Source organism: Hevea brasiliensis, chromosome 14 (assembly GCF_030052815.1).
Source record: "Hevea brasiliensis isolate MT/VB/25A 57/8 chromosome 14, ASM3005281v1, whole genome shotgun sequence".
NCBI classification, from domain to species: Eukaryota; Viridiplantae; Streptophyta; class Magnoliopsida; order Malpighiales; family Euphorbiaceae; genus Hevea; species Hevea brasiliensis.
The window spans coordinates 91,068,734-91,094,580 of record NC_079506.1 but is presented as its reverse complement, the minus strand read 5'-3'; the positions used below and the strand labels follow the sequence as shown (position 1 = coordinate 91,094,580).

Genomic DNA, 25,847 nt, shown 5'->3' with positions numbered 1-25,847 from the left:
ATACATTGCAAGTTCAGTGAAGGCCAAACTAGTGATAAGAAAGGAGTTAGTTTGAATGGAGTGGTACTGTCCTAAAGTAATCATTTTAAATATCTAGGCTCAGTCCTTTAAGTAGATGGGGGATGTGAGGAGGATGTTAGTCATAGGATTAAAGCCGGATGGTTGAAGTGGAGACGTGCCACGAGAGTTTTATGTAATCGCAAGATTCCCAATAAGTTGAAAGGAAAATTTTACCGTACAACCATACGACCGGCTATGTTATATGGTAGTGAGTGTTAGGCACTGAAAGAGTTGTATGCGTCTAAGATAAGAGTTGCAGATATAAGAATGTTAAGGTGGATGAGTGGCCATACTAGACTAGATAAAGTCCGTAATGAGAGTATTAGAGAAAATATAGGAGTGGTGCCAATTGAAGATAAGTTGGAGAAAGGAGATTGGTGTGGTTTGGTCATATGAAACGTAGATATACGGAGGCTCCAGTTAGACAAGTAGAGCACGTTAGGTTAGAGGATAGAAAGAAAAAAAGGGGTAGACCTAAATTGACTTGGAGGAGAGTAGTACAACATGACCTAGAAGTATTACACATATATGAGGATTTAACCTAAATCGTTTAGAGTGGAGAGAGCGAATCCATATAGCCAACCCCAAATTTTTAGGATAAATGTTTAGTTGAGTTGAATTGAGTTGAGTTGGGTCTAGGCCCATTGTTCAAGTTAAAATGAGCTATTTTACGATTTAGCTCAATATATGAGGCTCAAAAGACTTGATTATTTTATTTAAAATAAAATAATTTCTTTATTTTATAAGTTTATAAAATTTATATTTTTGTTTAATAAATTTTGCAAAGTGATATTTATTTTTATACCAATTATTTAATGAAAATAACAACACTTCACAGAAAAATTTTATATAATATTTTTTTTTATAAAATTTATATAATAAAGTCTTATTTTAAATTAACAATAATAAATAACTTTAAACTGAATCCCAGAATCCCAGAACACCAACACATACCAACACGTATTTGATAAGTAAAGTCGAGTTTAATAAAATATTTATTAATTCCAATTTTATATTTGACTAAGCCTATTTCAATCTAATCTAAACTCCTAAGTGTAAGTGCAACTACATAAATATTTAGTAGAATAGCAATTATTCTAAAATTAAAGAATTTCACCCAATAAAATCAAATATCTTGACTATAAATATAAATCATAAATGAAGATACAAATCAAGAATAAGATTTAATCAAATTTAAAAAGAAAGAAGGTATCTCCTCATAAGATAACAATTAATAAAACATCAATTTATGAAGAAAAATTCACCCATTAGTGAATGTAGGGATTAGAAATCAAATTCTTTAGCATCATCATTTTGGTCCCAAAATAACTATTTGGTAGTGGGTGAATTTGACTCATGAGATAAAGCTAGCTTTCTATAATAAAAATTTTGGGTGGGGGTGTTTTAGCTTAATTTATAAAAATTATTTTATAAATATATGATACTTAAAAGTTAAATTTGAATTTACACAAATTTAAAATTTTAAATAGTTACTTATTTTATTAAAGCTTTTATACTGATAAATAATTAATGTGTTTAATAAAAAAATAACTTATATGTATATTTATTATTAAAATAATTAAAAAAATTAAACAAAATTTATAATAAAATTTTAAAAATTAAATAAAAATAATATAATAAAATATTAAAAAAATTAATCCTTATTTTATTTTTTTTTAATTTATAATTTTAAAAAATTTATAAAAATATATATCAATTTATTTTTAAAGCCTGTAAATTAATTTAATCAGTTTAACGTGATTTTCACTCCGTAGACTATCGCTCTAATTGGTTAGCCGCCTCACATCCATTGGGTTGGCCATTATCTTTACAGGATTTAATTATTTGATATTATTATTGAAATTCTTATTAAAAAAATTATATTTCAAGTATATTAATAATTTAAAATTAAATTTAATGTATTTTAATTATAAAAAATTTAAAACAATTAAATAACTTTTAAAATTACTTTTTCAATGATATTTAAAATAATACTTTAAAAAAAATAAATTTAAACCTCAATATCAAATAAATTATTACTTTTTACATTATATATAAACTTTTGGTCAATTTTCTTTTAAAACTAATTATATGGTTAATTATGTGATTTCATATCATTGATTAAAATTAAATCTAAAATTGGTCACAGTAATTGCTACCATTTTGTTATAAAAAAAATCCAAAATATATAATGATAACATAAACAAATCATGGAGCTAATAATTACGTAATTCAATGTTTATTCATAATGAAAAAGGTTAAAGATATGAATTATTAAATTTATAAATAAATTATGCATAAATGTAAAAAAAAATGTGGCTCATGATTCCAGTGTTGGCATTCACGAAGTTATGCAACTATAAATAGAATTGTGGTTGTTCCTCTTAATAATAATTTTTAATAATTAAATTGAGTTTTTTTTGAAAGTGTATGAAATTTTATCAATGTATTCAATACTAATTAGTGAAATAATTATTTTCTTTAATAAAAATTCCTTTGCATTTATAGTGGTTTGGAAATTTATATTTGTCAACTTGGAAAAAAGAAATCAACTTTCATACTATTTCATGCCCAATTCACCATTTTCCATGATATCCATGGTCACAAGACAGAATCAATATGCCCTTTTTTTTCTTACCCATGTTCTCTTCCTTTCTTCTTCTTCTTCTTTATAATATTATGTTGACTTAACTGAGCAACATTCGCCATTGTCGGTTGGAATCAATATTTAACAGCTTTTTGTCCATTCATTAAACCCTTCAAATCCATCCAAAATCTACAGTCCGAGCTGTCTTAAGCTTACTCACTCCTTCTATTTATGTACAAATCTTTCTCACATGCCTTATATTTTGGTGATAATCAGTTTATATAAAAAGTGACTCATGTTAAATATGTTGTTAAGGTGATGAGAAGATTGGGAATTTTGATCTTTAACTTTTGCTGCTTTAGTGTGTCCTTGCAGATCTAACAAGAGTATTGCACCATTGTGTCCAAGAAGTTCAGAATGGATTGAAACTCAGGTAAAAGTTTAACGCTTTACAATATTTGTTCATATCAGTTAAAGATTATTTTTGCCAATTTAAAGTTAAAAAAAAATGTGAATGGATTAAGTTACAAAGTGGTTTGCCAGATTTCTTAATTAGAGCGTGCTGTGAAATGCTAAAATTAGAGGTAAAGTCACTATCTTTCTTCATAGTGGGTCTGGGATGATTAAAAGCTGTTTAGCTGAGATGATTAAAATGGACAAAGTGGGTCTGGGAGGAAAGCCGAGTGGGTGTAAGAAAACAGAAAAAGCTGAGCATTAATGTTGCTGCAAAGGGGTTGTGAAAGGCTGGTATTGATTAGTGCATTTTGAGCTAAAAATCATGTTCCATTTCTTATGACTCACATGGGTCTGCCTCTACTATAATCATTGAAACAAAATGCCGGTTCTGGAGGATAAGTTGGGTTGGTTAATGAATATATGAGTGGTTGTGGTATCTCTAAGAGTGCAATTGAGGTTGTGATTCTTTTTCATTATTTAGCTGCTTGCAAAATGAAAGACCCATTTGTTTCATGGCAATTATGGTAGCATTTAACCTTACTTTTTCAACTGCTTAAATCAGCTTTCAAAGATTTTGCCAGGAAAAGGAATGAAAAGGGTGCCTTTTGGTAGGTAAGAATCTGGAAATTTATCAGTGGATGGATAAATTGAGAGTGACTTTGTCCCATTGGGTGTGCATCAGAGAGAGAGAGAGAGAGAGAGAGAGAGAGGGAGGGAGGGATGGTGGGGTCAGTTCCATGGTCCTCAAAATCGGCACTAGTGAGTGGTGTTGTGATGGTTGGAGAATGTAACTGCTGTTATATCACGTGATTGTGCCTTTCTGTTTCCATCACTTAAGATTGTTCAATTTTGTTTTCTTCTTTTTTCCATGTGGGTGGAAAGATGAAGCAGTTGTAACGATCTCCCGCATGCTGCCATAGCTATACATATACACTGTTAATTTCAAAGTTCCTGTTGTTCTATACCCTTTTGTCTTTTATGGGCTGGTTGTTGTTCAATATTTCGTGTTGGATTGGGCTTCTTGATTTATTCAAGAGCAAGAAACAGTGAGGTATCAACCGGAAAAGGAAAAGAAAGGTAAACATATAATTCTTATTTATAACGCAAAAGAAGTGCAGCAGGTGCAGCAATTAAGATGAGGGCCCTTCTACATTTATGAAGCTTTATTTGATTAATTTTATCGTAGGTGAGCCTAATATTTTAAGAATTCAGGTATTTCACCAAAAATTAGGATGGGGGTGTCGCTTAACGTTTACAGTTTTTGTTTTTTTTTTTTTTAAATTTTTTTCATGAAAATTTTCAGAAAAAGATGTGCTCAATTTTCTAAGAGTTTGGTGAGGATGTGATGGAGGTATGGACTCATTGGAAAGTGAGTGAATGTGACCTGCTTTTTTCCCCCTATCTTCTCCGTTTGATGGAGTAAAGCAGGGATATGCATGGGTGCTTTGGAATTCATGTGGATATTCTTTAAATATTGTTTTCAGATTCCGTTCTAATTGTTTATTCAGCCTAAATATTTGATTCCCTGCAGATCTGCAAGTATATTGTTTTAGGAACTAAAAGAAATTCATTGTGAAGTTTGAGGCCTGGGAATCATGGATCTTGGGCATGGTAAATGTTGGGATACCTCAAAGGTTTGTTCATTTCTTTTTTGAGCTTAATTTCATGGATCCATACTTTAAGATTATACTTAGGCAATGACTGTTTAAAGTTGTTACCTTTTACTTTGCCATACCATCTCATTCAGTTGATAGAAACTTAATTGTTTGCGGTGATACTGCAACTTGACTGAATTCTTAAGAATAGTGCTTGTCAAATTTCATTCAGAAGGATTCCTGGAAGACACTGTTGGTTTTGGCTTATCAGAGCCTTGGAGTGGTATATGGGGACCTTAGCACCTCTCCTCTCTATGTTTATAAAAGCACATTTGCAGAAGATATCCAGCATTCAGACTCCAATGAAGAGATTTTTGGTGTTCTGTCTTTTGTTTTCTGGACTCTCACATTGGTCCCCTTGTTCAAGTATGTCTTTGTGGTACTTAGAGCTGATGACAACGGAGAGGGTAAGTACCCCAGACAATTATGCTATAACTGCATCAGTTGGATCATCAAATTGAAAACCTTTTATGCTTGATTTGCAGGCGGCACTTTTGCGTTGTATTCGTTGATATGCCGTCATGCAAAAGTTAGCCTTCTGCCCAATAGACAGGTTGCAGATGAAGCACTATCCACTTACAAAACGGAGCACCCTCCAGAGAAGAATAATAATTCAAGGGTTAAAATCTACCTTGAGAAGCACAAGGGATTGCATACTGCTTTGCTGATCTTGGTACTTCTTGGTACATGTATGGTAATTGGAGATGGACTGCTCACTCCAGCAATTTCTGGTAAGTCCTGCCAGTAACACTCACTTTAATTTGTTTAACAAGCTCTAATCTCTCAGTTTGCAGACTGACATGTTGTTTATTTGTTTTTTGTATGTAGTTTTTTCTGCAGTGTCTGGCCTTGAGTTATCCATGTCCAAGGAGCATCATCAGTGTATTTTTCTTTACTTGCATTTGCCTTATTTCTACTATTGTATTAATATTGGAACTTATAGTCACATAAGAAGCTGGGATTTAATAGAATGACCAAGCTTGTTGCATTGGACAAGGATTAATGGTGTGCAAGAAAAGCAGCCAAGGACTGATGGCTAATTACTTTCACACTATTGAATTTTTTGTATTCAGGTTTCTGGTGATTTCTCTGGGGAAGGGAGAGAGAGAACTGGACTGGGGAGGGGAAGGGGAGAGGTGTCATTTGAACTTAGGCTGTCTGCAAATAAAATTGAGTTAAGCTTTAGTTGTTTCTATGAGTAAATATGCAATCCCAAACATCGAAAAAAATCATGTAAATTATTTGAAGACATACGCTGATGTCTTTATTTGGCCATTGGAGATGATAAATGGATTGTTTCTTTTGGGAGGGGGTGGGGTCCACTTTGCCATTCTGATCCAGTTGTTGAACAAATGCCAGTTGGCCTGAATATTTGGGACCATCCCTGCTAACCCATGTTGCAGTCTTGAAGGGTTATACTCTGATGGCCCCTTGTGTCAGCCCCATGTATTTTAGAATTTTGTTTAGTATATGAGGATAGTCAGATTGACAAATAGTAAGCTATGATCACTGCTGCATAAGTGAGATTGACTTACTACTGCATCTTATTGTTTCTGATTTGAAGTTGGTGGATGAGTAAATCAAAATCCTAAAAAGAATCCAGTACTTACATATAATTGGCAGCAATAATGAATCCTTGTGACTTATGTTCATGTTGCCAGAGTAAATTTTCTGGTTTCTGGAGTAAATTGTTCTGGTTGCTTGAAGGTTTACCATTCTTTTAAGTCTGCATAGGAAGCATGCACAGGAGAATAATTGTAAATGTTTTGTCCAAGGAGTATGGGATTAATTTCCCACCAAGTGAGAACATGATAATTTTTTTTGATCAATGCCTTTTTTTGACAGTTAAATTAATATATGACAAAAATTGTTATGGATTTAGATGCTACTGAGATATATTTTGTTTTCACTGGAAAGGCTATAGGTCCCCTTGTTGTACATGGTTTCATTCTTCAGGTCTGCTGTTGTATCCAATTTACATGAGGGATATTGGTTTTTGTTGCATATCACATGAATTCATGTCATTAAATGTGTTTAATCAGTTTAAGATTATCATTTATATGCTAGTTTCATTTTTGGGTGTAACTATACCATTATACTCTTTGCTCCCTCCTGTTTGCAGATGCTGTAATTCCAATCACTTGCTTCATCTTGGTTTGTCTTTTTGCACTTCAACACTATGGCACGCATCGAGTGGGATTTTTCTTTGCACCAGTAGTCTTAACATGGCTTTTATGCATCAGTGCCCTTGGTTTATATAACATAATCCACTGGAATCCACACGTCTATCAGGCTCTCTCTCCATATTACATGTTTAAGTTCTTGAAGAAAACAAGGAAAGGCGGGTGGATGTCTTTGGGTGGAATATTGTTGTGCATAACAGGTACATTTGTAGAATTCTTATGCCTTAGATGTTTGTGACTGAGAATTTCAAATCCAGCCTGAAATGTGTTTGCTATGTCTCTCTAAGCCAACAACAATCTATCTGTAAAGCTTGCATCCAGGACTCAGTGTTGATGGATTATATTGTAGGAAACAGATTTCTGGATCATATTTTGTTAACTACCTGAGAATGATGATAATATGCAGGTTCAGAGGCAATGTTTGCTGATCTTGGCCATTTCTCTTATGCTGCAATTCAGGTATGCTAGAATTCCAAAGTTAGTATCATGTGTAGTGATATAAAAATCCGTACTACCTACCAATGATATATTTATGTACTATTCTCCTCTTTGTCATACTTCAGATTGCTTTCACCTTTCTGGTTTATCCAGCACTTATATTGGCATATATGGGGCAAGCTGCATATCTGTCACGACATCACGGCAACAGTAATCATATTGGTTTTTATATTTCAGTTCCAGGTAAAACCTTCATCTGCATGATTAATTACTACTAGCTCCAATGCATACTTGCTATCCACCAATGCTGACAACTTAAAACTAGTCGACGGTAGCAACTTAAGAAAATGCAATGTCTCGATCTGTTGGGAATTATTTTCTTCTAACCATTGGTGATTTTGTAGTTGACTAAGATAATGACTTTGGGTGCAGAAAAACTGAGGTTGCCAGTGCTAATAATAGCAATTCTTTCTTCTGTGGTTGGAAGCCAAGCAATCATCAGTGGGACATTCTCTATCATAAACCAGAGCCAGTCACTTGGCTGCTTCCCAAAAGTGAAAGTTGTTCACACGTCTGATGAGATACATGGCCAGATATATATCCCTGAGATCAATTGGATTCTCATGGTCCTCTGCATTGCTGTGACTATTGGATTTAGAGACACAAAACACATGGGAAATGCATCGGGTAAGTTGCATCATCAATGTTGGCCCAGATCCCTAATTTTTCTAATACATCATCACATTAATTTTACTTTTTCAATTAAATGCTTAGTTATTTTCATTTTGATTAGGAGCAGTTCCATTTCAAGGTTTAAGTCTTTTGGGGCAAGCCAAGCATCATTTGCCTGGCTTCATTTACACACAATGACCTTGTTATTACAGTTTGCTTCACCTCACAATTGATGATCAAATTTTTTAAGTACCTAAATTTAGAAAATAAAGAAGGGAATCTTGACTGTTAAGTTATTACAATCTCATTGTTTTGTGTTGCAGGATTGGCAGTGATGACAGTAATGCTAGTGACCACATGCCTTACTTCCCTGGTTATCATCCTCTGTTGGAACAAGCCCCCTATTGTAGCACTTGCCTTTCTACTTTTCTTTGGCTCTGTTGAACTGCTTTACTTCTCAGCTTCACTCACCAAGTTCACTGAGGGTGCCTGGCTTCCCATCCTCTTAGCTTTCTTCCTCATGACCATCATGTTTGTTTGGCATTATGCCACCATTAAAAAATATGAATTTGATCTCCATAACAAGGTATCACTAGACTGGCTTTTAGCACTAGGTCCAAGCTTAGGAATTGCTAGAGTTCCAGGCATTGGCTTAGTTTTCACTGATCTCACCTCTGGCATCCCCGCTAACTTTTCACGCTTTGTCACTAACCTTCCTGCCTTTCATCGTATCCTTGTATTTGTGTGTGTAAAATCGGTGCCAGTCCCTTATGTGCCCCCTGCTGAGAGGTATCTTGTGGGACGTGTTGGCCCTCCATCTCATCGATCTTACAGATGCATTGTTCGATATGGATACCGTGACGTGCATCAGGATGTTGATTCTTTTGAAACTGAGCTTGTTGCTAGGTTGGCTGATTTCATCAACTATGATTGGCATCGAGCACATGGAACTAACTCGTGTACTGAGGATGATGCATCTCGATCCAATGAATCCTCAAGTGAATATAGATTGGCAGTAATTGGAACCACACCATTCTCTGGTACACCAGCTTATGAAATTGAGGAGACTGTGCAACAAGCAAGTGTGTCTGGTGGATTTTCGACTGCAGAGAGTATGGCTGAAGTTATTGAAATGGAACCTATATTTCAAAGAAGAGTGAGGTTTGCCATTGATGATGATCCACAATCTGATATGCATTTGCAGTTAAAAGAGGAGCTGGAAGATCTTTTTGCAGCTCAACAAGCTGGTACTGCATTTATACTAGGGCATTCGCATGTTCAAGCGAAAAAAGGGTCATCTCTCCTGAAGAGATTGGCTATTAATTTTGGGTATAATTTCCTTGGAAGGAACTGCAGGGGGCCAGACGTGGCGCTCAAAGTTCCACCAGGGTCTCTTCTAGAGGTTGGCATGGTTTATGTTTTGTAATAATCTCACGTAAGTGATTTGCTGTGCTTGTTTTATATAGAGATAAAACTGAAGAGTATAGGAGGAAATTAAGTTAAACAAAGGCAAGGTTTATAGAGGAAGTTAATTTGTTTGTAGAGAGTCATGTTTTGCCCCATCATATGCATCCTGAAATAGAAAAATGAATTGCTTAAAGAAAATTTTGCTCAAATCATAATGGTGATTACAATGAGTTGAAGAGTAACAGCAGCAAGAGGAGTATCATTCTGCACGCTCCAGTATTATGGGTTCCACTCAACAATTAGAGATAGTTGTGTGGGAGCACTATTAGTAAGAGATTAAGACAATTGATGCATACCTTGGCTTGAATAATTAATGCTATAATAATAACAATATTCACTTTGTATATAAGGGTAATATTAATACTGTAATCATTTCCTGTGGTTGGTATTCGAGTCTAATGATTATCACAAGAATATTGAGTTTCTGCATTAAGAAGAAAACATAAAGAAAAGGACATAAATTGAAATCCCAATCACTTGGTAGCCATTGATATTGAATCTACAAAAGATATTTCTTCTATGTTTTGAGTCAAGAGACAGTTCTTATGAATTTGCCCCAAGTTCGAAACCAATTTCTCCTCTCAAACTTCATTAGTTAGGCAAAGGACCACGTAGTTTTCCTTTAGCCACCAAGTATTGCAATAAACTAGTGGTTCTGCTTTGCAGGCAAAGCATAGCCACGCTGTCTATAAAAATGCAAACTTGAGAGAAGTTTGTGAGTGGGAATTGAAACTACTGCATTTTAGGAAAGTAAACATGGGACTTAGAACCCTTCCCTTGTCACCTTCTCAAAACTGTTGCTTTACACAGGCAGGAGTTGCACAGAATTACCCGTCTTACCACTACAGGCTTCATAAGAGCTCTAACTTTAGAGTGTTGGCTAAATCAATGAATGGTAAAGAGGAGCCAAAGAATTGGTTTGGCTAAATCAATGAATGGTAAACAGCAAGCAATCTTTGTTTGGCAGTTTAACCGATGCTTTAGATTTCTCCCAAGTTCGGTCTGCTAAAGATGCTGAACTTCTTGAGGAGGCCAGAGAAAACACCAGGTCTGGTGGTAGACTGACTAGGGAACAGGTACTTGCAGAGTTCTTGTTTGATATAAGCAAAATAATCAATTTTTTTTTTTAATTTCATTTTCTATATTGTAACTGGAATTTCTCATTCAATGCAGTACGGTGCTCTTAGAAGGAAAATTGGAGGGACTTACAAGGATTTCTTCAAATCTTACATTGAAGGTATGTAGTTCATTCATTCAATTTGAGTTCATTCTGTAAAAATATTTTTCTTGATAACCCATGATTTTCTCTTGATGGAGAGACTAGAAAACAATCTAATACCAAACTGAGAAAAAGAATGAAGTTAAAGTAAACAAAACACATGCCATGATCACTACTAACTTTGATTTTTTTTTTTTCTTTTAAATATTTTTCTCATCTTGAAATCAGTGGATGGACAATATGTTGAAGATGGCTGGGTTGACACAACTTGCAAGGTCTGCAAGAAAGATATTGGAGGTGAGCCAAGGCAAGTCGACAAGTTTGGAAGATATGTTCATGTAGCATGTCTAGAAAAAGCCAATTCAGGGAACTTTTTTACCAGACTTTTCTCCAGATGAAGGGAATGCTGCTCCTTAATGAAATTTTCCTTTGTATAGCTATTATACTTGATAGAGATTTGGTACAAGAGAATTGCAAGCTCTTATACCATTTGTTGGCCATTTTAGTTTTAGCTCCCCTACAATTATAAGCCCTTTATTTTTCTTGTTTCTAATCAATGGGAGTCTTCAAAAACCAAACACGCTCCAACATGTTTCCTCTCTTGAACCTCCCTTAAGAGTTGAGAACAAGAAATTGATGAATTTACTTTCCCCAGAAAGCCTCCAGGGACAAGAGACACTACCAGTTGTCTTGCCTTTGCAGTGTGTCTTGCCTCAATTTTCCAGGTGCTATTGTGCTAAGGTTCTAATCTCCATCAGCAATGCATCTTTTTTTGGCATTAACATCAAAATTTTTTCACGTAATCTAATCGTTTTGTTCTCCCTTTCTTATGACACAGACATTCACAGGATATCAACAGCAAATGATAGGATCATAGCTCCAATGATGATAATTCTGGCTGTAGTAATGAGTACACAGAAAATAAAATCTGATGTAATATGTATTTTACAACTCATATCAATATGTAGGAAGTAACAAAGTTTAGCAACAAACATAATAGAATTCAATATCAAGATTATCCTGAAACACTGCAAAAATTGAATTGCTTCACATTCTTCTCATATCTAACAAGATATAGAACAACTGCAACGGGGAGTTCCGCTAGTGCACTATGGACATAGTCCTGTTCCATCTTCTAATGGTTCTAATTGCAAAGTGAGTTAAATTGTTCATTCGGTCAATCTTTAATTGAAGGATGTTTTCAAATTGGGTGCTCATACAAACAACAGTCATCATTACTGTTTGCTCTTACAGCTTCAACTCACTAATTCTCTCCCATCTTCTAATGTTTACAATTAAAAGTGAGAATGGTCGGTCCTCTAGTCAATTGTAGCTGAAGGATGTTGGCAACATGATGAGAACTTGAGGCTTAAAGCTCAAGTTGGTGATGTGAACTTATCTCTGTTTCTGTTCAGTCACACTACTGGAACTCAAAATTTAGCAGTCATAATCCTATAAGAAGCTAATAAAAGGCCACAATATCAATCTCCAAAGCTTTTTTTGTCTTTCACTTCGTAAAAAGTTGATGGCTCCAAAGACATGCTGAAGGCACAACAAACAAACAGTTCTTTTGTAATTAGAGTTTACCAATGACTGAAATGCAAATATCCATGGGAAAAAAAAAAAAAAAAGAAACGTCTCATTGACCTTTCAACTCAGTTGAATTCTTTTGCAGAGAAAATAATGTAGCTGTGCAACTGATATTACCTTGCAGCTTGCAATCTCTAATAAATAATAAGATTATTAGAACTGATGTGAAAGTATCCACATTAGTAATCCTAATCTCCTTGAATGAATGGAGTAATTTTGATTTCTTTTCTTATATTGGTTTGTTAATTAGAGATTAATGATTTTAAAATTTAAATAACAAAAAAGGATTTTATATCAAGGAAAAACAATGGTCTCTTGCTACATAAATTACCTCATAAAGTATTACTGAAGGGCCATCTTCTGACATTTTTTCTTCCTGAAATTCCATAGCTACCTTGTGAAGGAAATTACCAAAAAAGGTGAGTCGAAATAGAGCCAGAAAATTTAATGATGCAACAATGAACATGAAGTGATTTTTCAAGTAAGATGGTTTAATTCAGTGTAAAAACAATTTGGTATGTGTTAATAATTATACGAGTCTGCAGCATGTGAGGTCCACTGAGAATTCACAAATGATTGAACCCTTCCAAATTGATATCTTTCCCTGCTACATATATATATATATATGAAAACTTAACACAAATCTACAAGCCTCAAGATTTGCAAATAGATCTGCAGCTTCTGCACATAAGTCAGCATGATCTTCTGCCCTCTTCTGTCAAGACAATGTAGAGAATCTACAATCATATTCCCCCTGTTTGAAAACTGCAATTTTACAAGAATTCAATTTAATTGGTTTCTTTTTGGTCAATTCTCATGTTTGAAATGAAAGAATTCAATTCTTTTTAACTCAAAAAAAGCCATTTTAAAAGAAATAGAAATCAAGCATGATTATGTGAGAATTCAATTGATTTCTTTTCTTGCAAATGATTTATTCCAAAGGAAGCCAATTAGTACTAGCCACAAATAAATGAAGCTGACTTTTTATTTTCTTTTTATGGTGCAGTAAACTCATTCTCACTCAAAATCTCCTTCTTAGTCACCATCATTCCCATTATCTGTCTCAAGAAATTATAGATAACATTGTAGCCAATATCATAAAGTCTTGCTTAAGGTAGATAAAACACAATTAAAATGCTTAAAGAAAATACATTCATGCACATAGTTCTAAGTAAATAGAAGTAAATAAATGGGGGGCATGCATATCTCATCTTCTTTTGATGTACTTGCTGCATGACCTTTGCTAAAGTTTGAGCCAATGAAACAGGAACAAAAAGGATGTAAAGCACTTGAATTTTTGAAGTACCGGTTTTGGAAAATACTCAATATATAGGAAAAAGAGCAAATGAGGGGTTAAATAAGCATATTGGAAGCCTTACTTCCTTTATTGGAGTAACTGAGGGTTTGAATGCCAAGTTATCAATGATTATGTAATTGTAAAGTCTATTAATCCTCAATTAAATACTGCCTTTTCAGGTAATTGATTGCTAAGGATACATAAGAACTTGATCTTCTATATGAGCAGAACATTTGATTAAGTAAACATCCCAACTGAAAATACCTTCATTTCCTCATATTGCATACGTTCCTCCATTGAATTTCAGAAAGAATTATCGGCCATGGCCCCATTGATAGGAAAGGTTACATAAATGGAAGTTGGTAGAAATGATTATTGCTTAATGAACCTATACTTAAAGCTGGTGAAATTTTGAGTGGATACGAAACTACATAAAGGGAATGTATCATGAAATGATGGAAGAACAATGGCATATGATTTCAGTAAGGTAAGTCACACCTACCAATTATAAGAAAAAATGAATCAAGTGCAGGAGATGGCAACATGTGAAAGGCAGATTGATAGTCCGTATCTTGTCCATTTGATTGGTTTATAATCCAAAAGTGTCCATTTTCTAGGGAACTAACTGACAGAGGGAGACTGATAATGCCAAAATTCATCTATTTTCTTTCAGTTCAAAATAAACAGATCTTCAAGATAACACAGTCCACATGTAATCTTACGCAAATTCAATCCTAAGATGTCATGTTGTAAGACTAAGAATTGAAATGATTGGCTTTTTGTTTTTTTTTTTATTATTAGTAAGCTATCTTTATAATACCTGCAGGAACAATGGACCTCTGCTTAACCTTCGATGTCCCATCAAACTACAAGTAGTTTCAGGTTGCAATACTAGCCTTAGCACCATTATTGGAAGTCATTATTCACAAAAAAAGAAAAGAAGAAATAAAAAAACTAGAGACTTCATTTGGAATAAATAATTTGCAAGAAAAGAATTAAATTCTCAGATTTGATTTTCATATTTTTAAAATGATTTTTTTTAAAGTTGAGAATTGACAAAAAAGAAATTAATTGAATTAAATTCTTGTAAAATTCTAAATTTCAAATAGAGGATTTGAGAAATGCAAATGAAAGGAATTGAAATAAGCAGAGATTGAAGAAAGTACAAATCAGGTTGGGAGAAAATTTAGAATTATTTAGGTTTGTGGTAAAATCAATCAACCTTTACTATTCCAATGTAAAAAATTTCACGATTTTGTTTATGTTAGTTAGGAGGAGAAAGGAAAATAGATGAATGATGGCTAAAGTTACCTATGTGTACGTCTGGGATATGAGAAATCTTTGACAACTCAGAGCCACTTCCCCTGGCACAATTTTCCTTAAGAAAGGGACATCCATTAATGTAGATGTGCCTTAATTTGGAGAGCCGTTGCATGGCTGCAGCTGTAGGTAGATACTCCAAATTCCAACAATCCAAGATTCTCAGGGATTGAAGAGACGAAATGTTGACCAACCAATCTGGCAACGCTTCCACAAAATTGAAAAAATTTATAGACAGCGTGGTTAGGGCAGTGAGGCATTGAAGTTGATTTGGTAGAGACTTTTTTCTACTTCCAAGATTCCCATGTATCTCTAAGGATTGAAGGAATGGGAGGTATTGGATTGAATTCAGATAAGGGAAAGAATCCAACTCCTCCGAGAATCTACCAATGCTTAAATATCTCAATCGAGTGAGCATACCTAATATTTGTCTCTGGAAAGTAACTCAAAATTTGACAATAAATTATTGTTAATCTAATAAGAGAATGCAGTTCTCCTAAATATTCGGGAACAGATGTCAGCCCTTTGCATCCATCTATTTCCAATGATAGCAAAGAAGAAAAGGATTTCAGCCCACATGGAAGACAAGTTAATTTATTACACTTTCTTAGTGTAATGCTTTTAAGAGACTGTAAGGACTGCAGTTCATCGAATTGAATCAATTCTTCACAATCATCGATTTGCAGTCTTTGAAGCCATGGAAGATCGCTTAATGGAATTTTTGTCAACAAAGGACATTTCCAAATACATAAATTTTCGAGACAAGAAAATACCAATGATTCACCCCCTTCATCTACTGGTGTCTTCCACTCAACTAGACTGCACATATCATGAAAAGACAAACGCTTTAATGCTGGAAACGGTCTCCCTCCATTTCTTGTGCTTCCACTGTCAATACCATAGAATTCATTCCCTATACATCTTATCTTATTCATTCCATATATAATAAGTACTTCAAGACGAGGAAGACGTCCAAGCCTGGGGAATTCTTCACACCACTTACAGTGCGCCAATTGAAGTTCTACCAAATTATTGAATACAGTGTAAGAATCACCTTCAATCAGAGTTTTCATCGTACACAGCCACGGCGGGAACTTTTCACCCAAATAATTTTTTATGTTTATTCTCCCTATGTTTGGGTGAGGCTCAAGATCTTCCAACACTTCCTCATCATTGTTGCTGATGCCTTTTCTTCCATATTCACTCCATACAAATTGCAGGGCTTTTAATTTCATTTTCCCCCGTAGATTCGATTTCTTTGCTTCTTCTTTGTCTCTCACCTTCTCAAGATGAGTTATTGTCAACTCCCCTCTTAGCTGGTTTAAGCATTCTAGTTCTTGAATGTTACCTCCAGTATCTGGGCCCACAACAAATAATGACAGTGTTTGGAGACATGTTAACCGCCCCACCTTAGATGGCATATGATACCCATCATCAAAATCAATATGCCTCAAGTTGATCAGATTGCAAATTTTATTTCTAGGAAAATTTTCAAGTGACCAGCATTGAAGGAATCTCAGTGTTTGCAAACTGTAAAGCTCGGTGATTGATTCAGGCAACACTTTGATTTTAGTCCTTGATATGTCAAGATATCTCAAATGTTTCAACTTGCCAATGGAAGATGGCAAATTTTCAATATTAGCATCTACCAAATTTAGAGTTTGCAACCTTTTCAACCTCCAAGACCCATCAAATACGGTGTTCTTTACGAATAAATTACGCAACTTCTTAGCACCCCCTTTTAAAAATTCCATTAAAGTTGTTGCATTTTGATGATCTACATATAGATGTCGAGTGGAAAATATGTCATCACCAGCTGAATAATTTTCCAACGTCAATGTTTCAGACTTTGAAAGAGACAATGCGAGATCATGCACAAGGTCATGCATCTTGCATGCTCTAATATTCCCAAATTCGTCCCTTTCCACATCTTGGAAAAAGGAATTCTGAAGCAAGGCATTAAAATACACGTTGCCCTCATCTGCATTAGATGTCCCAAGAAGACCTTCAGCCATCGAAAGCTGAATTAATTCTTCTTTTACAATCTTAAAATCTTTTGGGAAAATTGAACAGTATGCAAAACATGACTTCAGGTATGAAGGCAAGTGATCAAAACTTAGTTTTAGCAAAGACTCGACATTTTCCTTCTTATATGATGCATTCAAGACATTATCATTTTGAATTGACAACCATGCATCCTTATCCCTTTTAAAACCCATCATCCCACCTAAAACTTTTGCAGCTAATGGCACTCCTCCACATATTTTTGCAATCTCCTTTCCAATGCCTTCCAATTCTGAGGGGATTGATGTTGTTCCACTCCCAAATGCCCTTTCCTTAAGAATGGACCAACATTCATCAACAGACAACAAATTCAGTGTATGTCTGCAATGAGTAGAAGTCTCCACTATTGATGCCACTTCCGCGCTGCGAGTTGTGACAACAATAGCATTTCCATTGTTTCTGCTAATTCCTACCAAACGAATCTTTAGATCATCCCACCTCTTGGATACCTCATTCCCCTCCTTCCACACGTCATCAAGAACAAGAAGGAATTTTTTTCCCTCCAACTCCTTTCCAAGCTCTTGAAGTACTGCATCTTTGTTGGTCAATCCTCCCATTTTTGCATTGAGAGTTTGCAGCATTTCTCGTAAAATTCTTTGGTCATCAAATTTAAAAGAGACACAAACCCATATTTTAAGATCGAAAAGCTTTTTTCCTATTCCTTCTTGACACACTAGTTTAGCTAAGGTTGTCTTTCCGAGACCGGCCATGCCCACTATGGGAACAACGGTAAGAACTTGTTGATCCCATGAACAATTCAGCAAGTTTAAAATTTGAGAGACATCAGCTTTCCTCCCCACAACTGGGTGGTCAAGGAACGAGTCTGTCAGCCGATCCAAGTCGACTGGAGGAATTGTTCTATCTGTAGTTAGGACTTGAAGCCCAAAAACCATAGCTTCATTCTTAATCTTATTCAACGACTCATTTATTTTCCTGACTTTGTGGGCCATTTTGACATGCAATGCAGCCTTTTTGACATAACGAGTGCCTTTAGAGAATGAAAAAAGGCTGCGTACCTCACTTCCAAGTTGGTTTTGCATCTCAACCTGTCGTCGAAGATCCTCGTACGCTAACTCATCAAACACGTCTTCAGCATCATAAGCTACACGTTTGAGCTTCTTCAGCCAACGCTTCACAGACACACTCTCATTTTGTTGGTCCTCCGCATCCTGCAGCACATCACGAATTGTATTGAGGGTATCTTGAAGTCCTTTCAAGTCGTCCTTCAGATTCCAAGCACCAGTGACTTCATTAGTGATGAGCGAAGCCACCCTGGACAGAGTTGCATCCACCACGAAACTGAGGATCATTCTTTCAGCCATTGTCTCCTCTTGCAAAGATGAAAGAAAAGAGTTGAAGCAAAAATTGAAAGCAGAAGAAGATTGCAGGAATATTTTTGGGTGAAATCAAAGTCTTGGGTAAATTAAATTATATAACAAAAAATCATCATTTGCGTAATTTATGGTTTTAATATTAGGAAATACATTGGAGGCAGCTCATCACTTGAAAGAGATGATATTGTTTTTAACGCATCAACTTAATACTTATCTGTTCCTAATTATGCGACAAATCTATTTCTTTATAGTCAATAGCAACATGCACAACTCAAGCGAGTTCAACGCTAGAGTCTATTGTCTGTCGATCTCTGTTTCCTCTGCACGTCTTACGATACAGAGGCGGAGCCGGGAAATATAATACATTAATCATATATGTATAATTTATGTTATACCAAAAAAAATAAATATAAATCCCATATAACTCACTATATGACATAATATTATAAGATTAAAAAATATAATAGTTATTAAAATTAAAGAGACATAACAAATTATATATTAATAAAACAATAAAATAAACATATTTTTTACAAAAAATAAAATAATATATTAGTTAAAAATAAATATATATTTAAGTTAATCTATCTAAAATATACATAAAAATTGAGACTACTAATTTAATTTACTTATACACATATAAACAAAATAATTTTTTTAATTTGAATGAAATAAATGATAGAAAGTTAAATGAGAGGGAAGACAAAGAAAAAAATATATATATTGTACCCATATAATGAGGGAGAGAGCAAAAATAATTAAAAAAAAAAAAAGAAAAATCCAATCTGATTTTAGATTATGTGATAGAAAATTATTAAATTAGATTAAATTTAAGTTTGAATAATAACTACTAATCAAATTTTAATTTGTAAATATAAAATTTTGAATAATTATTGAATTTTTATATTTATTTAATAAAAATCAAATAATTTTAATATTTTAATGTCACGACCCAACCTATGGGCCGGACCGGCACTAGGACCTGGGCCAGCCTAAAGCCCCCGAAACCCGTAGTAAGCCTAACTATTTATTAACCCAACTCTAAGGCCCATTTGGGCCCAATTTCAAGAATTCAACCGGACAGAGTCCGACCATAAAATGGACCTTTCAACGGGGTGTTTTTAACTCACCCGACCTGTAAACACAATATATATCAATTGGGGAGCTCAGCTCACCCTCCACATACTCATAACAACATATAATAAATGGGAGCTCTGCTCCCTCATCCAGTCCATCAACATGCATAGAATAATAAGTTTACAGGTCCAAAATAGCAATTTATATTACAGACCCAATTCATATGAATATTTCTAACACATACGAAAATTCTAGAAGTTTATAAAATTACACAAACATAAATAGATGACCTGCGAGGGAGAAAAGCAGGTTAACCTCAAAAATATCCTCCTGTGGCCTGGAAAAATATTGAACAGGAGTGAGCGTTCGACTCAGAGAGTAAAATATCAATTTTAACCATAATCTCTATAACTATCTAAAACTAATGCACCATGTAGAGTGAAATGCAACAACAGCAACGATTTCACATCATAGCAGCAAAAAGGTAATTTGGAGCACTCACACACCCAGTAATATCAATCATAATATATGAGAGCTGATCCCTTATACAGCTCTCTTAAATCCAACCTGGTGCTAGCGAAGAACTCAAGCCGGACTTTCGCTTAATAAACCAAATCGGGGTCCCAGCGAAGAACTCAAGCCATGACTACCCCCGAAGGACCGGGTCCCAGCGAAGATCTCAAGCCGTGTCTACCCGTCCTATCCATAGTCCACACCACATCACACGCACACGCACACTGCTCCAAATTACCACAACAACATCCATGGCACTTTAACAGTTATAAATGCAACATAAAACGTGCCTAGAGTTTAACTACATAGATACATACATATAAGTGATGCATGGACATGCTTGAACATATAATAATAGTGAAATTACAATTAAAATTAATATTTTACTAACAGATTTGACAGCGATCACTGTGGCGGCTGGGCGGAGGAAGAAGGCTGTCTCGGCTCACCTGACAATTACATTACAATTATTTAATACAAATGACTCAATACAAATCAAGAAAAAACCAAATACGTCCTAAGTCGTGCCGAAAATCCGGCAGAGTCTCCCCTATACCTAGGACCTACCCAACCTGCAAAAGGGCTCAAAACACACTTCTATATTCACAATCCATATATCCATAACTCAATCACATCACACAGCCCCTCCTGGGCCCATCAAATCAATCATCCATCACAATATGTAAAATTTCAATTTAGTCCTTATAATTGATCATTTTTGCAAAAACTGCTCAAACAAGCTCTAAAAATTCTAAAACTTTGCCCCGCGGTCCTTAGCAATATTACTAGACTATTGCAAAAAGAATCATAATCTTCTGAACTACCACGAATATTTTATGGATTTTTAATCCTATTTAAGCACTAGAAAATTATGAAAAAGCAAGGTTCGGGTTTACCTTTGCAGATTCCAACTCTGGAGATGCGCTCGGGACGTCTGACAATGGTGGGGTAGCCAAAACCTCGATTCAATTCGGAGACTTTTTCCTAGTGGCCTGCATTCGACCGGAATTCATGAACCTGCACAAATCACAAATTTCAGCGAATTGAAGATACCTACACGAAGCCCACAATACGGGGGTTAGTACATAAATTTTATGAAATTTTCTAAGCTCATTAAATGCTCGGAAAAACACTACGAAGTTCCGTGGGACCCACCGAAAAACGGTGTAGGAAAAATTTGAAATTTATATCTCCACGAAGCTATCGACGAGTGGAGCACTCTGGTACTCTCGGTTTTCTCGTGGGGTTCACGGTTTGTGAGAAATCTAGCCCAAAAGTCAAAACGGGTTAAAACTTCCCGGACAAAAATTGGACAAACCGCTCGATGGATTTCGGTGTTCTTAGTGTCTATGGAAAGCTCTCGACGAGTAGATGGATTTAGATACAAGACCCGGTTCGATTGTGTAACACCCCTGATTTTTTATATATTATTATTGGGCTTCGTGTAGGTATCCTCAATTCGCGGAATTCGGACTTGTCCTGGACTGAATTTCCGGCGACATGCACTACCGGAAAAGTCTCCGAATTGGATCGAGGTTTTGGCTACCCCACCATTTTCAGGCATCCCGAGCGCGTTCCCGAAGTCAGAATCGGCAAAGGTAAACCCGAACCTTGTTTTTTCGTAATTTTCTAGTACTTAAATAGGATTAAAAATCCATAAAATATTCGTGGTAGCTTAGAAAATTACGATTCTTTTTGCAATAGCTTAGTAATATTTCTAAGGACCGCGGGGCAGAGTTTTATAATTTTTAGAGCTTGTTTGGGCAGTTTTTGCAAAAATGATCAATAATAAGGACTAAATTGAAATTTTTCGTATTGTGATGGATGACTGATTTGATGGGCCCAGGAGGGGCTGTGTGATATAATTGAACTGTTGATATATGGATTGTGAATATAGAAGTGCGTTTTTAGCCCTTTTGCAGGTTGGGTAGGTCCTAGGTATAGGGGAGACTCTGCCGGATTTTCGGCACGACTTAGGACGTAATTGGCCTTTTCTTTGTTTGTGTTGAGTCAGATTGTATTAAATAAATGTAATATGATTGTCAGGTGAGCCGGGACAGCCTTCTTCCTCCGCCCAGCCGCCTCAGTGACCATCGTCAAGTCTGTGAGTAGAATATTAATTTTAATTGTAATTTCGATATTATTATATGTACAGCATGACAAAGCATCACTTATATGCATATATTTATGTAGTTAAACTCTAGGCACGATTTTTGATGCATTGATAAATGTTAAAGTGCCATGTATGTTGTTGTGGTAATTTGGAGCAGTGTGCGTGCGTTGGCGTGCGTGTGATGTGGTGTGGACTATGGATAGGACGGGTAGACACGGCTTGAGTTCTTCGCTGGGACCCGATCCTTCGAGGGGTAGTCACGGCTTGAGTTCTTCGCTGGGACCCTCGATTTGGTTATTAAGTGGAAGTCCGAGCTGAGTTCTTCGCTGGCACCAGGTTGGAATTAAGAGAGCTGTATAGGGGATCAGCTCCCATATATTATGAATGATGTTACAGGGTGCGTGAGTGCTCCAAATTACCTTTTTGATGTTATGATGTGAAAATGTTGTTTATGTTGCATTTCACTCTACAGGGTGCATTAGTTCAGATAGTTATAGAGATTATAGTTAAGATTGATATTTTACTCTCTGAGTCGAACGCTCACTCCTGTTCAAAAATTTTTACAGGCCACAGGAGGATATTTGTTCTGGGTTAACCTGTTGTTCTACTTCGCAGGTTGTTTATCAATATTTGTGTAATGTTAATTACTCCTAGAATTTCCGCATGTGTTAGAAGTATTTATTTAATTATGGTCTGTAATATTATTATCATGTTGGACCTGTAAACTTAATATTCTATGTCTGTTTGATGGATTGGATGAGGGAACTGAGCTCCCATTTATTATTATATTGATGAGTATGTGGAGGGTGAGCTGAGCTCCCCATTTGAGAATTTATTGTGTTTACAGGTCGGGTGAGTCGAAAACTCCCCGTTGGAAAGTCCATTTTATGGCCGGACTCTGTCCGTTTATTTTCTTGAATTTGGGCCCAATGGGCCCTAGAGTTGGGTAAATGAACAGTTAGGCTTACTACGGGCCTCGGGGGCTTTAGGCTGGCCCAGGTCCTAGTGCCGGTCCGGCCCATAGGTTGGGTCGTGACAAATGTGGTATCAGAGCTTAGGCTCCAGATTCTTAGGGAATGTTGTCTAAAGTGTTGGGAAGAGTCTACTAGGAGTCACATGCGGAAATATAGGGTCCACATTCGTCTTGCATTGTCATCTTTGCTTCTAGTTTCTGCTCCATATGTTATGTATAAATATGAGTCTATAGAGTGTGTAATGTGCGCTTTGAATTTTGTGGGCTAATGTCTTGAATTTCAGAAAATGCGTAGAAGGTGAGAGCCGCCATCGCACTGTAACAGATGTGCCCGACGAGGTGTCGGCACAGATGAGGCGCCGCCAGGAGGCGGGGTAGGAGGCCTAGAGTCGCCAAGTAGAGGAGCAGCCACCTCAAAGACAGATCACCCTTATGGCACAGGTCCCATGGACTCAATGGCGCCTACTCTAGCCGGTTCACAGAGAACCATCGACATGATGGCGCAAGATATGGTCCACCCTCCACAAAGAAAGAATCCACCGCACCAAGAGAGGAATCTTACAAACAGATCATAAATTTTAAGAAATTGGTGCACGATACTTATGATGTGTCGACGATGCATATCGGTTTTGGATTCTCGCAGACAGAAATGTAATTGCAGTTGACTGATAGAAGACTAATAGAGTGTATGCAGCATGTCATGGGGCCCATGCCTAGACAATGGATGAATGACTACGTGTTACCCCGGATGAAGGGTTTGACATGGGCTCAGTTTGTGGAACTTTTTATCAATCGGTTTGTGCCGTAAAGTTTCAGAGATCGATGGGCCTTTGAGGCCTTAAGACAGAATGGCAGTGTCCAGAGATGAATATGCTGCAATTTCGAATTGAGCAGATATGCCCCTACAAAGCAGATATCTCAGAGACTATAAAGGTGAAAAGATTCCTAAAGGGGCTTGACAGAGGTATGCGAACCCGCCATAATGTCCGATCGTCTTTTGATGTGGTGGTTGATCGAGCAGCAGATTGAGATTAGCTATCTTTGTGGATGACTGCGGAAGAGCAAAGAAAAATAGAGCAGAGGGTTCTTCAGGTGTTCCCCACATGGGTACTACGGATAGTGGTGGCCAAACTACTTACAGAGGAAGAAGCAGAAATAAGAGGAGTGGTTTTAGACACAAATCCCGAGGGTTCGCACTGTGGTACGGATCCAGCAGAAGAGTAATTCAGGCACGGCAGCTTCGACTGGTTCAGATCCTCTTTGGCACCGTGCAGTGATGTGGAAGAGGACATTCAGACCTTGTTTGATGGGGTCGAGTATGCTTGTGTGTGGCCAACCAAGTCACTTTGCTAGGGATTGCCCCGTGTTCCGCGAGCCACAGATGGGGTCACAGGGTTCTGTTGCACATGTTCCTCGCCAGTTGTATCCGGGTGCTGCCAACATGGCAGTGATCGGGCCACAACAGGCCGAGGACAATGGGGACGTGGATTTGGAGGCGGTCGAGGTAGAAGTCGATGTCGTGGTTACGCCACTCGGTAGGGTCAAGCTCGATTTTTCACCCTTACCCACACGGATGCTCAAGCTTCAAATGCGGTTGTAGGTGTATTCTTCTCGTCCTTCTTATGAGGCTCGTGTTTTGATAGATCCGGGTGCTACGCACTCATTTGTCTCCCCTGTGTTTGCCATGAGGTTGGGTAGAAACCCTACAACTTTAGAGTGCCCTTTGTCAGTAGCTACCCCACTTAGTGACAACATAGATGTAGACATGGTATTTCCGGGTAGCCCAGTGGTAGTGGATGGAAAGATCCTCCCAGCAGACTTGGTTCCTCTACCAGTAATGGATTTTGATGTAATCCTGGGGATGGATTGGTTGGCAACTCATTATGCCACCTTAGACTGCAGGAACAAAAAGGTATACTTCCACATACCTGGTGTGGAAGAGTTTAGCTTTGATGGTGACAGGAGCGTGGCTCCATATAATTTGGTGTCAGCAATTAGTGCCAGAAAAATGTTGAGGCGTGGATGCCAAGGGTATTTGGCGTTGGTGAGAGATACATCTGTAGAAGGTGTCAGCATGGAAAATGTTCCTGTTGTCAGAGAATTTATGGATGTCTTCCTGCAGGAGCTTCGGGGTTGCCACCAGGAAGGGAAATAGAGTTTTGTATTGATGTTGTGCCGGGTACAAACCCCATATCCATGCCACCTTACAGGATGGCACCAGCAGAATTGAAAGAGTTGAAGGAGCAACTACAGGAGCTTTTGGACAAGGGTTTCATACGTCCGAGCACTTCACCCTGGGGTGCTCCTGTTTTATTTGTGAGAAAGAAGGATGGGTCATTGAGGTTGTGCATTGACTACGCATACCGAACAAGGTGACTGTGAAGAACAAGTATCCACTTCCTCGGATCGATGATTTGTTTGATCAGCTCCAAGGAGCTAGATTCTTTTCCAAGATAGACCTGCGATCAGGCTACCATCAGTTGAGAATCAGGAATGAGGACGTGTCCAAAATGGCTTTCAGGACAAGATATGGTCATTATGAGTTCTTGGTGATGTCTTTTGGACTCACTAATGCACCAGCAGCCTTCATGGACTTGATGAACAGGGTGTTCAAGCCATTTTTGGACCGTTTTGTCATCGTATTCATAGATGACATTCGTATACTCTGACCGAGGAAGAACACGTGTGGCACTTGAGGATGGTGTTGTAGACGTTGAGGGAGCACCAGCTATATGCCAAATTTTCAAAATGTGAATTTTGGCTAGAAAGCATCTCATTCTTGGGACACGTGGTTTCTAGTGATGGCATTCAAGTGGATCCCAAGAAAAT

At 36.7% G+C, this 25,847-nt stretch overlaps 3 protein-coding genes across 6 annotated transcripts; 2 read left to right on the top strand and 1 right to left on the bottom strand.

Annotated features, from left to right (window-relative positions):
• Positions 1–3,843: 3,843 nt before the first annotated feature.
• Positions 3,844–9,593, top strand: LOC110656504 (potassium transporter 2). 4 transcript variants are annotated; one of them, XM_058133894.1, is made up of 10 exons: positions 3,844–4,472; positions 4,635–4,737; positions 4,910–5,165; positions 5,244–5,489; positions 5,587–5,640; positions 6,881–7,141; positions 7,348–7,400; positions 7,505–7,622; positions 7,812–8,066; positions 8,375–9,593. In XM_058133894.1, the coding sequence occupies exons 2-10, from the start codon at positions 4,699–4,701 to the stop codon at positions 9,475–9,477; spliced, it is 2,385 nt and encodes a 794-aa protein (XP_057989877.1). In that variant the 5' UTR covers positions 3,844–4,472; positions 4,635–4,698; the 3' UTR covers positions 9,478–9,593. The 4 variants fall into 4 exon arrangements, with proteins under 4 accessions (XP_057989877.1, XP_057989879.1, XP_057989878.1 ...); XM_058133896.1 differs by having other exon boundaries at positions 3,845–4,472; positions 4,931–5,165; XM_021813326.2 differs by lacking the exon at positions 3,844–4,472 and adding an exon at positions 4,525–4,543 and having other exon boundaries at positions 4,931–5,165.
• A 152-nt stretch (positions 9,594–9,745) lies between these two features.
• On the top strand, positions 9,746–11,535 carry LOC110656506 (uncharacterized). The gene is made up of 3 exons (XM_058133897.1): positions 9,746–10,594; positions 10,692–10,755; positions 10,966–11,535. The coding sequence occupies exons 1-3, from the start codon at positions 10,454–10,456 to the stop codon at positions 11,133–11,135; spliced, it is 375 nt and encodes a 124-aa protein (XP_057989880.1). The 5' UTR covers positions 9,746–10,453; the 3' UTR covers positions 11,136–11,535.
• A 683-nt stretch (positions 11,536–12,218) lies between these two features.
• On the bottom strand, positions 12,219–18,330 carry LOC131173104 (putative disease resistance protein RGA3). The gene is made up of 5 exons (XM_058134764.1): positions 15,718–18,330; positions 12,980–13,042; positions 12,659–12,721; positions 12,445–12,461; positions 12,219–12,279 (listed from the first exon to the last, which is right to left on the bottom strand). The coding sequence occupies exons 1-5, from the start codon at positions 18,328–18,330 to the stop codon at positions 12,219–12,221; spliced, it is 2,817 nt and encodes a 938-aa protein (XP_057990747.1).
• Positions 18,331–25,847: the final 7,517 nt, after the last annotated feature.